Source organism: Bipolaris maydis, assembly GCF_028858645.1.
Source record: "Bipolaris maydis strain C4 unplaced genomic scaffold PSV08scaffold_4, whole genome shotgun sequence".
Taxonomy (NCBI): Eukaryota; Fungi; Ascomycota; class Dothideomycetes; order Pleosporales; family Pleosporaceae; genus Bipolaris; species Bipolaris maydis.
The window spans coordinates 118,107-131,544 of NW_027093860.1; the positions used below are offsets into that span (position 1 = coordinate 118,107).

Consider the following 13,438-nt stretch of genomic DNA (forward strand, 5'->3'; position numbering starts at 1 on the left):
ACAATTCCCTTTTACATGGGGACATTTTGTTGCCATGAATGTGCCTACTACTCGAATCTCTGGGTCTGGATTATGTCAAAGCTTAATTGCTCAGCTGCGGTAATTGAAGTTCTGCCAGTCATTCAACAGATGAGGTCCCCGAAGGTATTTGATCGATATTTCTTCTTATCGGGTTGTTTTGCCAAGTTTTCCCAGTGCACAAAAGATCAGAATGCGTATTCTCGAAGGAGTTTGGATTGCCGGAGTCGAACGAGAAAGTCGGGCGAGTTTAGTCCTTGGCTGTTCCATTCCAGATGCCGAAAGCAAAGAGTCCCTTTCCCTTTGTCACTATCCGGTTTGCGATATGTGGATCGTGATCTGAGACAATTATTATTCAGCTACCATACGTATACTTGTAAACCACATGGCAACATCTGTACTAGCACATGCTTCTCAGGCTGGTTGGTCACCGATTAAGCGAAGGGCGTAGCACTAACAGGCGGTAAAGAAAACAATCATGTTTCTCAACATTCTCTCACCGGCCGTCCATTCGGCTGGATTGGGAGGGGGTTACATTGAGGTGCGCACAGATAATACTGAGTTGGGATCTTTGATCACAGTGTTGCTTGCTAGTTTGGATCGCAAGTGCCAGATAGAAGCCAGATAGAAGCCCATGATTCTCACCGCTAGACCTGGGCACGGCTTCAGACCAGACGCAACACCGGTGCGATGGGGTGTCAGGTCAGCATCTGTACGCACAGACAGGGATTTGAAAAAGAAGACTTCCAGGGGGTTCTTGCTACTAACCGGTGAGCTGTTTCTTCATTTTCTGTTAGCATGAAACTCGATTGGACAAAGGGATATCGAACGAATCTGAACTCGTCAAAACACTCAAGGCTGGAATACTTAGTACTCTTGTAGTCACGCCAGTAGTGCGACTGTTCCTTGGGGACACAGGGTTTTACGGGTAACGATGTTCTTAGATCGACCGTTGGGTGTCCTGATACCCGAGCCCGATGCAGCCTTTTGTTGATTTCAATTCTTTGTTTCTTTTGTCGCAGCTTGACGTCCAACTTGATGTTCGTTGACAGACACGCTACTGCCAGAAAAAGTACAATAGTATGCAGTTGCAAAGATAGGCCCGTGCATGGCAATGGCGGATAGGTTTGCATTGAGACAGCAGTCGCGGTGATGATGTATTTGACCTGGCTTGCTTCCGGCCATCGTTCTGATCTCAGAGCATGTTCGATTGTCAAATTTCATCAAGAACTGTTCATGCGTCAGGTCAATAAAATGGACCAACAACCAGACCCAATTGCCATTTGTGGCATGGCTCTTCGCTTGCCGGGCGCGCTAAAAACACCGGCCCAGTTCTGGACATTTCTCACCGAAAAGAAGGACGCTCGTGCGCCCATTCCTTTCGCACGCTTCGACGCCGAAGCCTTTTATTCTGCTTCTGGAAAATCAGGCTACTTCAACTCCAAAAATGGCTACTATCTGGATGATAGCGCTGAAGTTGGTGCGCTCGACACTTCGTTGTTCCGCATGTCGCAGCAAGAATCGGAGCGTATGGATCCCCAGGCAAAAATCCTTCTCGAACTTGCGAGGGAGTGCTTCGAAAGCGCTGGCGAGACGGACTGGCGCGGAAAAGACATTGGGACGTATGTCGGGTCATTTGGCAATGACTGGTTAGAGATGGCTGCGAAGGACCGTTTGGACAAGAACATGTACAAAGTCTCTGGGTACAGCGACTTTTTGCTTTCAAATCGGTTATCATACGAGTACGATCTTAGGGGCCCGAGTATGACTATACGGACGGCATGCTCCGCATCACTTATGGGCTTACATGAAGCCTGCCTCGCGATTCGAAATGGAGACTGCAGTGCCGCTCTAGTGGGCGGCAGCAATCTGTTCTGGAGTCCCGACACCATGGCTGATATGTCCGAACAAGGCGTTACCTCACCCAACGCGTCTTGTCGATCTTTCGATGCAGATGCAGATGGATACGCTCGCGCGGAAGCTGTTAATTTGATTTACATCAAGCCGCTAAGTGCTGCTATCAAACATGGGAATCCTATCCGTGCTATCATTCGTGGGTCTTCTCTCAATGCAGATGGAAAAACCCCGGGGCCGAGCATGCCCAGCTCCTCCAGTCAAGCGGCCCTGATTCGAAGAGCATATCAGAATGCTGGGATACCAGAATCTGAAATTATTCGAACAGCATTTGTTGAATGTCATGCAACGGGCACCGCCACGGGTGATCCTATCGAGGCTACAGCAGTGGGTAACGTTTTTGGAAATGGCGGGGTGTACATTGGGTCCGTCAAGCCGAATGTTGGCCATTCTGAGGGTGCATCGGGGATTACCTCTATCATTAAGGCGGTGCTAGCTTTGGAAAACCGTGTTATACCACCAAACATCAAGTTCGAAACTCCAAACCCGAAGATACCTTTCCTTGAGAAGGATCTCAAGGTTCCCACCGATTGTCTTGGCTGGCCCAAAGACAAACTGGAGAGGGTTTCTGTGAATAATTTTGGGATTGGTGGTGCTAATGCTCATTTTATCCTCGACTCTGCCGCGTCGTATGGTGTAAACTCAGACATAATAGCCGACCCTGAGCGAGAGGAATCGTTTCTCGAGTCTCTAAAGTGGGGCAAGTTGTTCCTCATTACAGCAAGCACATCGGAATCATTAGAGATGCAAACACGGAACCTTCGGGACTATGCATTGTCCAATCCAACGAAAGCTGAGCACGGTTCCTATACACTAGCTTGCAGACGCGAGCATTTCTCTCATCGCGCCTTTTCCGTTATTCAAGAACTGTCCGTCGACTCACAGGCTGGCGTATCTATTGCGGGAGTCTCACCACTGCGGCTGGTTATGATCTTCACTGGGCAGGGCGCACAATGGCCGCGTATGGGTATTGAACTTTTACAGTCTAACACTACATTTGCCTCTTCTATCAAAGAAATGGACCAGGAGCTTAGAGGACTGCCAACGCCACCTACCTGGAGTATCGAAGAAGAACTGGCTAAAGGGGCAGACTCCAGTAACTTGAACGAAGCAGCTATTTCTCAGCCGTTGTGTACAGCGGTTCAAGTAGCTCTCGTCGATGCCCTAGCCAATCTAGCGATCAAACCACACTCTGTGCTCGGCCATTCATCGGGAGAGATAGCTGCAGCATATGCAGCAAACCGGATATCACGTCGCGCGGCCATAGTCCTTGCTTATTATCGGGGCCTTGTATCACAAGCTGCAACTAGAAGTGGTGCAATGGCTGCGATCGGTCTCAGCTGGGATGAGGTGACTCCATTTCTCCAAGAGGGCGTTGTCATTGCATGCAACAACTCACCTTCAAACGTCACCATTTCGGGTGACGAGGCAGTTGTACGAAACGTTGTACAGGCTATCCAAACCAGCAACACCGAAGTGTTTGTACGCATGTTGAAGGTGAGCACTGCCTACCACTCACATCATATGCTCAATGCTGGGAATGAATATGAGGAAATGGTAGCATCATTTCTGGAAGGTGAAGTTCCCTACAACGGTGCTTCTACAAACCCAGGTTTCTTCTCAACTGTAACCGGCCTATTGTTACCAGATTCCGAGCGCATTGATGCGCAGTATTTCCGTCGCAATCTCGAATCACCTGTCCTTTTCCTCCAGGCTCTCGATAGCCTCTTGACTGGGTCCAAAGATTCTGCACACCGTAACCTTTGTTTCCTCGAGGTGGGACCTCACAGCACACTTTCAGGACCTCTTCGACAAATATTTACACAAAATTCTGTTGCTCATCCGTACGCATCATGTCTCCACAGAGAAAAGAATGCAAATGCGACATACCTCGCGGCTTTGGGTACGCTTTGGCAGCATGGTTTGAACTTCGATCTCTACCGCCTGACGAACCCGCTTGGTATTGCAAAGGTACTCCCAGATATGCCAACATATCCTTGGTATCATGGCAAATCACATATTATTCAAAACCGCATCGCCCAAGCTTGGCGATATCCCAAGTTCCCACATCACGAACTTTTGGGATCGCTCGTATTGGAAAATAACGACGATCAACCTAGCTTTCGAAACCTACTTCAGCTCGAAAATGCTCCTTGGATACGAGACCATAACATTGATGGCGATGTAGTCTTTCCAGGTGCTGCATACGTCACCATGGCTGGGGAGGCTTGCCGGAGACAATGCTTACCTGACCAGGATCACACCTTTTTCGGATTCAGTGTAAAGAACATGGTCATTGGCGCGGCGCTGATCCTGCAAGAAAATAAGCCGGTGGAGATAGTGACATCCTTAAGACGATGGCGAATCACGGACCATTTGGAGAGCAGCGGATGGGAGTTCATGATTTCATCATTTTCAGGCACTACATGGACAACACACTGCTCAGGTTGCGTCGAGGCAATCTATTCCTCGCCCCCTCCCCCAGCAGTACCCGAAACTGCTTTTCCTCGAAGAACTGACGCAAAAAAATGGTATCAGGCCATGTGGCATCTCGGGGCTAGATATGGGCCCTGCTTTCAAGGATTGAAGAACATCGAATGTACGCCAAACAAGAGCAGTGCCAAGGCTACAATATGTGATAAGACGCCAGATGGTTCTGAATCGCACTATCTGATACATCCGACAACAATTGATGTGTTTTTCCAGACAATGGCTGCAGCTGCATGCAATGGGCAAGGACATGCAACCGACCGAATGAGTGTGCCAACATTCATCAAACGCATGGACATCTATGAAAGCTCTGGTGATCTTCAAGTGCATACCTCAGCAAAAGTCTTAGCACATGGTAAATTCCATGGTTGGGGTTGTGCTATTGGCCAAGACGGAGCCCTTGCAATCAGTATAGATCAGATCAAGCTCATGCCTCTGGACACGGCACTTGAGATAGATCTCCACGCCGGTGCTTCAACAACCTGGAGTCTAGAGCCCAGCTTTACAACTATGTCATCCATTTTGAAGAATGCCACAGCGTTGGCCAAACAAACACCACTTATGCAAGAGTTCGCTTTGCTCCATATCCGGAAAGCCTTGGAGCAAATTCAATCCATCAAACCAGCGTCGGATACGATGGAAAGATATGTGAATTGGATGAAGAGACAAAGCATTCCAGATACATTGCGACCTATGGAAACTGTCACATCTGAAGTCAAAACCTTTTCGTGCCCTTCGACTGTGGACGCAATTGTGAAAATCAGCGAAAACATTATCAAATTGGTGTTGGGGGAGGTTTCTGCAACAGAGCTCCTCATGGTTGACGACATGTTGCTCAAGATTTATCAGGAAGCAAAAGTGACTGACCGAGGGCCATATATCAAGCTTCTTGGACATCAGAAACCGAACATGCGTATTCTTGAGATTGGGGCTGGAGCAGGAGGAACAACTCACGAGTTTCTTTCAAACTTGGTCAATGATTCGGATGGGGGCAAACTATGGTCCAGTTACACATATACGGACATCTCTGCCGGATTCTTCGGTGCTGCCAAGGAAAGTTTCAAAGAACATACCCTCGAATACAAGGTTCTGGACATCACAAAGGACCCCGTGGCTCAAGGCTTCGAAGGCCATGATTACGACCTCATTATCGCCACAAACGTGATGCACGCTGTTCCTAACCTCCAGCAAGCTCTGCGTAATGTGCATAGTCTGTTAAGGCATGATGGCACATTCTACCTTGAAGAGCTTTGCTCAGATGTACAAGTCACAAACTTCATCATGGGCCTCCTTCCTGGATGGTGGGTGGGTGAACAAGATGGGCGTGTTGATGAGCCATATGTCCATCCTGAAAGATGGGATGGTGATCTTCGCGCTGCAGGCTTCACTGGAGTAGCTGATTGCATGCTAGATGCTCCCCGTCCACACCAGGGCAATGCATTCATGATAGCCTACCCTGCGATCAAAGACGCACTTCCAAAACCTGTCACGCTACTATACGATGATGCCTCACAACAAGTGGTCGAAGATTTGAAGAATGAGCTATCACAACATGGTTGTTTCGAAACAGTACTCCAGCACTGGGATTCGGCCGAATCAGTTGTAGCAAAGAGGAACATCATATGTTTACTCGATATAAACAAGCCTTTTTTCTTCGATATTGAAGCTTCTCGTTTCGATAAGTTTCGGCACTGGATGGCCCAAGTCGCAGAGTCGAAGAATGGCATACTCTGGCTAACTCGAAGCTCCCAGCTCAGTTGCGAGCACCCTCGATGGGGTCAAACACCTGGAGCTATGCGCACCATTCAGAAAGATATGGGGATCGACTTGGCAATCTGCGAGCTTGACCGGCTGACAAGTCTGAGTTTGAAAGCTGTGGCCCAGATCTCAGAAAGGTTCTCTCGTCGCCACACATCAAGCCACAAGTTGGAGCTAGAGTACGCTATTGAGGATGGAAATATATACATACCGCGATTGTATCCCTTGAACGTTGATTCAGAGCTTTGCAAGCCTGACAGTTCTGCGACTACTCTCCCTCAAACAGACAATGGCGAACTCAACCTAACACTGGGAACAGTAGGCAGGCTTGATACGCTCCAATGGACCACTTGCTCTTACGAAAGACCGGGAGAAAATGAGGTTGCAATTGAAATAATGGCTACAGGGCTCAACTTTAGGGTAAGTCTCACAAATATTTACACGTAGTCCCAAGGGTCGGGCGTATAGCTAACCGCTGCAGGATTTGCTGACCGCTATGGATCTTATCGAAGCACCGCGCCAAGTCCTCGGATTGGAAGCAGCAGGGATGGTCCGAGACGTTGGATCAGGGGTCGAGAATCTCCAGCCAGGGGATCGTGTCGTGGTTGTCGGTGGCACAAGTTTATTCAGGACAGCCGCGGTCGTACCTAGCACCAGTTGCTGGAAACTACCCCACTCTCTTTCTTTTGAAGAGGCCGCAACCATGCCATGTGTTTTCATGACGGTCATACATGGACTGTTGGAGTTTGGTCAAATGCACAGTGGACACACTGTTCTAATTCACTCTGCATGTGGTGGAGTTGGCCTTGCCGCCATTCAACTATGTCACATGGCCGGAGCAACGATATACTGCACAGTCAGTAACGAAGAGAAGGTCCAGTTCTTGGAGGATGAGTTCAAGATCCCACGTGCTCATATCTTCAACTCCCGGAACAGATCATTCGTGGATGATGTCATGCGCGCTACCAATGGTGCTGGAGTAGACCTTGTGCTCAACTCTCTTTCTGGTGAGCTACTACATGCGTCCTGGGAATGCGTAGCGGAGTTTGGCAAAATGATTGAAATTGGGAAGAGAGATTTGCTAGGAAACGGCCGCGTCTCTCTGCACCCGTTTGTTCTAAATCGTAGCTTCCATGGCATCGATCTAGCTCATCTTATCGAACGTCGACCCGCAGAGTGTCGAAGGCTTTTGGGGAGAATGATGACCCTTTACGAAGCAGGCCACATAAAGCCAATCTCTCCCGCGAAAACCTTCAAAGTATCTGAGGTAGAGCAATGCTTCAGGTACATGCAACAAGGGCGACATATTGGCAAGATTATTCTACGTGTCGGTGATTCCGCGGACGAAGCAACCAGATCAAAAGACTTGATCACGGCACATCCCAAGCGCAATCCCACCTTCAATCCACAAGCATCTTATTTGCTTGCTGGCGGCCTAGGTGGCTTGGGCCGTATCGTAGCCAATTGGATGGTCGAGAACGGCGCACGACACCTGATTTTTCTTTCTCGAAATGCAGGCGAGAAGGAGACCGACAAAGCATTTTTCGAAGAACTTGAATACCAAGGGTGCAAAGTGATGGCAGTAAAAGGGAGTGTTTCTGTTGTCAAGGACGTGGAGAAGGCTATTGCTGCTGCAACTGCCCCTGTGCGTGGCGTGATGAACATTTGCATGCAATTACAAGATATGGGTTTCAACCAAATGACCTATGAGGCATGGAGCACTGTCAACGAGTCGAAGATCAAAGGTACATGGAATATGCACAACGTGTGCATGTCTAGAGAGATAAGTCTCGACTTCTTCCTTCTCTTCAGCTCGGTCTCAGGTTTGTTTGGCAACTTTGGCCAAGCAAACTATGCAGCAGCGAACACGTTCCTCGACACCTTTGTGCTTTATCGACATTCCCTGGGTCTGAACGCTTCGGCTATCGACATTGGTATGATGTATGACCACGGATATATTGCTGAGAATCCGCTCTTGGCGGAACGGATGCAGTTGCTTGGGGCATATGGCATCCGGATACCACAGCTCCTTGATGCCATCACTCTCGTTCTAAGCACCCCTAGATCCAAGCCTGAGAAAGGAACATCGCGGAAATGTGCGTCTCTGTTGGGTATTGGTGTACGTAGCGGGCTACCATTGTCTGATCCTGCAAACCGCATAATGTGGAAGGACGACCGGCGAATGGCATATTACGCTAACCTCGACTCGGATTCGAACGCAGCTTCAGGGGCGACCTCTGACGTCGATAAGCCCACCCAGGCCATTAGGGCCTTCATGAAGCAGGTTCTCGCTGAGCCAAAGATTCTTGACCAGCCCGATACCTCAGCTTTCCTTGCGCGACAAATCGCAAGAAAAATCGCGCTCATGCTTCTCCGACCGCTGGACGATAAGGAAGATAGTGAGGTTGATATATTGAGCCCGTTGCAGGATGCTGGTCTGGATAGCCTGGTCGCCATAGAGATGCGGAGATGGTGGAGGACGACATTTGGCTTCGACATCACCATGCTACAGATGGTTGGAGCTGAGAACACGATGGCACTTGGTGATCGGGCTACCGAAGGGTTGAGAATCAAGTATGCAGAAATTGAAGTACAGCCCGTAACTTCGACACCTGTGGTCGCTGTATCGGCTTGATTGGGGGTTTGGGTGGCCTTGGACCATAATACGCACTAGGACAAGCATGAGGACGGGAAGTTGATTGAAAAAAAATAGCACAGCCCCCTATATGCCGTTGTTCAGGGTTTGCCTGAGACTCCTCAGTCTTTCAGGCTACCCACGCTTGCATTCCAATTTAATATTGTCTTTATCCGTCCAATTAGAAATATCTGGCCCCATATACCCTCACGATAAGCAGCGTGAAGCCATGAGAGAGAAGTTCTTAATGATCTTCAAGATTTGCAGTCTTATCCTGACATTCGGCAAATAAATGGACTGTAGCCAAGAACGTGTCTTGAAAAGCGTCATATTCTTCTGCTGTTTTACACTAAACAGGAAGGTAAATCAAGGCCGCAAATAAGGCTTACAATCCAACATAGCCTTTTCCTCTGATCAATGAATTCAGGATGCAACTGCTGATAAGGCTACTACGCACTCGTCGATCGATGATGGCAATGGAGCAGTTTGGGAGCTATTTTGGTAAAACTAGTGCTTAGCCAAGCTTCCTGAAGATACTTGGAAGAGGGGATGTTTTTGTATGACCCAACGTCGGTTAGCAGTGAGGTGTCAGCCCTGCAGGTGACTTTCATAGTCGATCTTAATATTATGCCCCAATACTCAAGTTCAGGACGTTTTCCTTTTCGAAATAACTGCTGTATCTTTTCAAAATGTCTTCACAGTACACTAGAAACGTCTCAATGCTTCTCAAGCGCGCTGGGAAACTTTCGAGAGTATTATATCTCATTGAGAAATCTGACATCCCTGCTGTCTCCATACCAACAGTAAGATTTTGGATAGATTGTAGGCTATTGATACTTACCAGAGAACAGGTTGTCGTGGCACTTGCGATTTCAGGGTTGCCCAGTGTGTCTTTATTCATCAAAGGAGTAATCTGGAACCAGCTGCATCTGTTGGCTTTTGAAGTACGTGCACGAAGTTCATCCTCGGCTCTAAAACCACATGATACTGATATACGCATAGACCAAGAACCAGGTGATTTGGACTAGACTTCACAAAGGCACATAGCTGGTACTAATGCAGTGAAAAAAAGATTCTCGGTCTTGAAGAAGATCGCATTGCAAAGCCGCATCGCCCACTGCCCTCTGGTCTTATCTCGTTGGAAGACGCCCATATACTTTACCGCTGCCTGTTGGTATGCATGTGGATCGCGGCTTTCCATTGCAACACTTTTGTTTGCACCTTTGCATATACAGCCGCGATCACGATTTACAATGAAGGTGGACTTGCTGCTTTTTCCGGCTTGAAGAATGTTATTGGGGCATTTGGCCTGATGTGCATGTGTTGGGGAACAACAGTCACTTTTGGTGAGCGTGCAACCTATGTAGGTTGTTTATTCAAGACTATGCTGACGTGCGCCAGCTAACGGGGAGGGTTTGCATAGCAAGAGAGCCTTGGCAATTCTCATTTTCGGGCTCATTTTCTCAACCACTGTAAGTCGTTGAGCAGCGGGCGTTAAGGGACTTCAGTTGATATTCTTCGTGATAGGGACACGCCCAAGATTTCCGTGACCGGTCAGCAGATGTAGTTATGGGCAGAAAGACGATACCATTGGTGCTTTCTCAACCCCTCGCCAGGTGGTCGCTTGCAGTCATGATCGCGGCATGGACAGCAGGCCTGATTGTTTTCTGGCAACCTCCCATGGTTGTCAGTATCGCTTTTGCCATTCTTGGGCTTCGAACATTGGGCGGCTACCTTATGAGTGATGAAGAGAAAGATGATTCCGTGTCGTATGTTTATTACGGGGTAAGATCATTCCTCAAAGTTAAAACAGCAAGGAGATGCTAAGGTGATTGCGATAGATCTGGCTACTGGGCAGTAACATACTGGTCTTCTTTCCTCGAATGAGGGGAGAGTTAGATTGAATAAGCTTGGTGCATGGAATGAGTTCGATGGATGATAGACCATCAATAGAAGGAGGTCAGCGAAGTGTCAAAGGGAGCACAACAGAATGGGTTTATATAAGCATGTATGGTACCAAGAAGAGATTCATCTTTAGCCTCTATGGATTTGGACGAGGTTCAGTCTTGCTATCAGTGATGATCATGAGTCAGGGTAGGACAGATAATGCGCTAGCTTGACTAGTAGAAAACTGTCCGAGCTCCCCGCAGACGATGACAGCATAGATTGTCGCTCGAATCATAAACTTTGACTTGCAACAGCACACAGCGTCACCAGCTCAATTGCATATTCCAACATGGAACCAAACATATCCAGATGCATCCATGTGTTTTCACGACGCTCGATACAAACACCATGCCGTTTAGATGTGGCAAGACGGAGGCCGTCGGCATTTACACGCCCATGCCACGCACAATGGCTGCACACAACGCGCCCTGCACTTGTTCAATCCCGAGCCCCTGTTCAGTCCCGAGCCCCAAAGACACGCGACCGAGGACCGAAAAGCAATGAAGACACTCAGACAGACTTCAGTGCTCTAGATTTGCTCCGCAACACAGCGGCTCCTGCCACCTCCATCGACGCATGTACAGGCGATGGCTTCGCACTCAACAACCAAATGCGCATCAGCGGCAGCGGCATTTTACTTGTAGGCGGCGAGGCATTCCGATGGCGGCCGTGGCTATATGAACAAAGAAGAGAAGGCACAGTGGGGCAAGGAGGTGCGGGCGAAGATGCAATGACGGGCAGACTGCTGAATGCCAAGAGACAGTGGGAGGTGCCAGAGCAGGCATGGGGTGTGTTGGAGCTGGTATATCCTAAGCCTGGTATGCGTCAATATGGTCTTTCAGTTCTTCCAAAGCATGTTTCAGCTAACAATACCTTGGCAGATCTCCTCATCATCGGAACGGGTCCGAACACTACGCCTATTGCGCCTGCGGTTCGCAAGTATCTAAACGGCCTAGGCATTCGACTCGAAATTCAAGACACGAGGAATGCAGCTGCACAATTCAATCTTCTTGCGACGGAGCGCGGAGTTGGACAGGTTGCGGCGGCGCTGATACCGATCGGGTGGAGAGAAGGGCGTTGAGAAGGAGACTAGCCAACGAATGACATGGCCCTAGGAGAATACAACAAGACATATTCCAGGGGCACAGGCTGGCAGTGGCGGTGAACACGTATGAGTGAGTAGGCGTATCTCATTTGCACTCTTGTCATTTCACGTTCGATCCTACGTGCTGCCACTGCTTTGCATATTTTCCAATCCTTTGTTCCTGGCTGCAAGCAGGCCTTTATATGCGACACCACTCTATCTGTCGTTTTGTTAGCCTTCCTATCTGCACAAGTCCCTTTCATTCTCCTACAATCATTCAAGTTTCCCTGATTGCCTTTTGACAGCAAACGCGCTCATCATCAACGAGCAAAGTGACCCACCTCTACCGGCCCCAGCACTCTTCTGCCTGACCCATCTCTTCGCCCGACCAGTGTCTCTTTGGTTGCTAGCATCTCACAACAGTACAGGCATATGGGTCTCAACGATTTTGTTCATAGACCGTCAGCTGTATTCGCGCTCCTTTTCCGTCTGGCTGCCCGAATCTTCCAGAACACGTTCAACGTCGGTACAAGGTGGGGTTTCGGCACACGATTCGGGGTGGGAAACAGGGAAGCCGTCATGGACACGACGCCTTTACTTAAGCAAGACCACTCTAGCGCCTATCAACCCCATCGCGACATGAACCACCTCTTCACCCCACATGCACCACCAGCCTTATCAAATCTTCATAACCCGCCGCTTCCGCTTGCACCCAACGTCGGTTTCAGACACTCGGCCCTCGCGTCCCTGCAGTTGAGCACCTTAGCCCTCGAGTCTTCCCTGGCTTATATGCAAATTTCAGAACCAGGCGATAATTCACTCAACAGGAGGATGTCTAGTACCGAGAGGCAGTCGCTACATGCCATACTTTCGCCCATGCGCGAGGACTTGCAAAAGCTCAAAATATTGACGCCCGAAAGTCTGCCACCCTACAGCCCACGCGTCCGAGCTAAGAGCCACGCTCAGATCCTAAAGCATAAGCTTTTACCAATTGGTCAATTCATTGTCACCTATCTCGATCATGTACCGGAACATGGTCGAGGGGCCCTGGAGCTGCAGTTATGTCGGCTCATCGCTACGGAATACTGGCCATTGCCTGTCGACGACTTCACTCATTTGAAGATCCAGGAAATGTATCGAAATGCCCTCTTCAGGATTGGTCATCGCAGGACAAGTGTTCCAGCATCAGAACATCACTCAACGAGTCCACTACCCGGCCACGTACTTGCCACATCATCTTCTCCCACAAACGCACTATCTTCCAGCTTGGTCAACGACACAGAGATGAATACTGGCGGTGGCAAGTCTCCAGACCAGATGCACCAGCTCAACTAGGGGACCGGTTCAGACCTTGCCACAGCCGATTTGCGAGCTGAAATGGGTTTGGTGAGAAAACGCTGGTTACTCGTGGCGTGGTCTATTCCACTTTTCGAAAAAGTGGTGATGTTCTACTTGGTAGCATGGTATACTATACTGCGACTTATCGATAACCAGAAACACAAATGAGCTCTCTCCGGTAGAGTAGAGCAAGCACGTTTGCAGAAGGCTGCTGGTATCTGAGTTTGATTTGAAGAGAATGGAACATTCCATGT

The 13,438-nt window shown here is 48.9% G+C and overlaps 4 protein-coding genes across 4 annotated transcripts; all 4 read left to right on the forward strand.

The window, feature by feature from the left end:
- Positions 1–1,272: 1,272 nt before the first annotated feature.
- Positions 1,273–8,815, forward strand: PSV08DRAFT_176186 (uncharacterized protein; the record flags this gene model as incomplete). Its single annotated transcript, XM_014219220.1, has 2 exons — positions 1,273–6,600; positions 6,662–8,815. 2 exons carry the CDS (start codon positions 1,273–1,275, stop codon positions 8,813–8,815), a joined length of 7,482 nt encoding a protein of 2,493 aa, XP_014074695.1.
- Positions 8,816–9,504: 689 nt separating this feature from the next.
- Positions 9,505–10,702, forward strand: PSV08DRAFT_245344 (UbiA prenyltransferase family; the record flags this gene model as incomplete). Its single annotated transcript, XM_066092326.1, has 7 exons — positions 9,505–9,618; positions 9,667–9,759; positions 9,818–9,829; positions 9,888–10,161; positions 10,217–10,287; positions 10,343–10,584; positions 10,657–10,702. 7 exons carry the CDS (start codon positions 9,505–9,507, stop codon positions 10,700–10,702), a joined length of 852 nt encoding a protein of 283 aa, XP_065949384.1.
- A 308-nt stretch (positions 10,703–11,010) lies between these two features.
- PSV08DRAFT_280253 (uncharacterized protein) lies at positions 11,011–12,135 on the forward strand. Its single transcript, XM_014219218.2, has 2 exons — positions 11,011–11,580; positions 11,644–12,135. The coding sequence occupies exons 1-2, from the start codon at positions 11,052–11,054 to the stop codon at positions 11,841–11,843; spliced, it is 729 nt and encodes a 242-aa protein (XP_014074693.1). The 5' UTR covers positions 11,011–11,051; the 3' UTR covers positions 11,844–12,135.
- Positions 12,136–12,165: 30 nt separating this feature from the next.
- PSV08DRAFT_32641 (uncharacterized protein) lies at positions 12,166–13,424 on the forward strand. The gene has a single exon (XM_014219217.2). It carries the CDS (start codon positions 12,279–12,281, stop codon positions 13,179–13,181), a length of 903 nt encoding a protein of 300 aa, XP_014074692.2. The 5' UTR covers positions 12,166–12,278; the 3' UTR covers positions 13,182–13,424.
- The last annotated feature ends 14 nt before the right edge of the window (positions 13,425–13,438 follow it).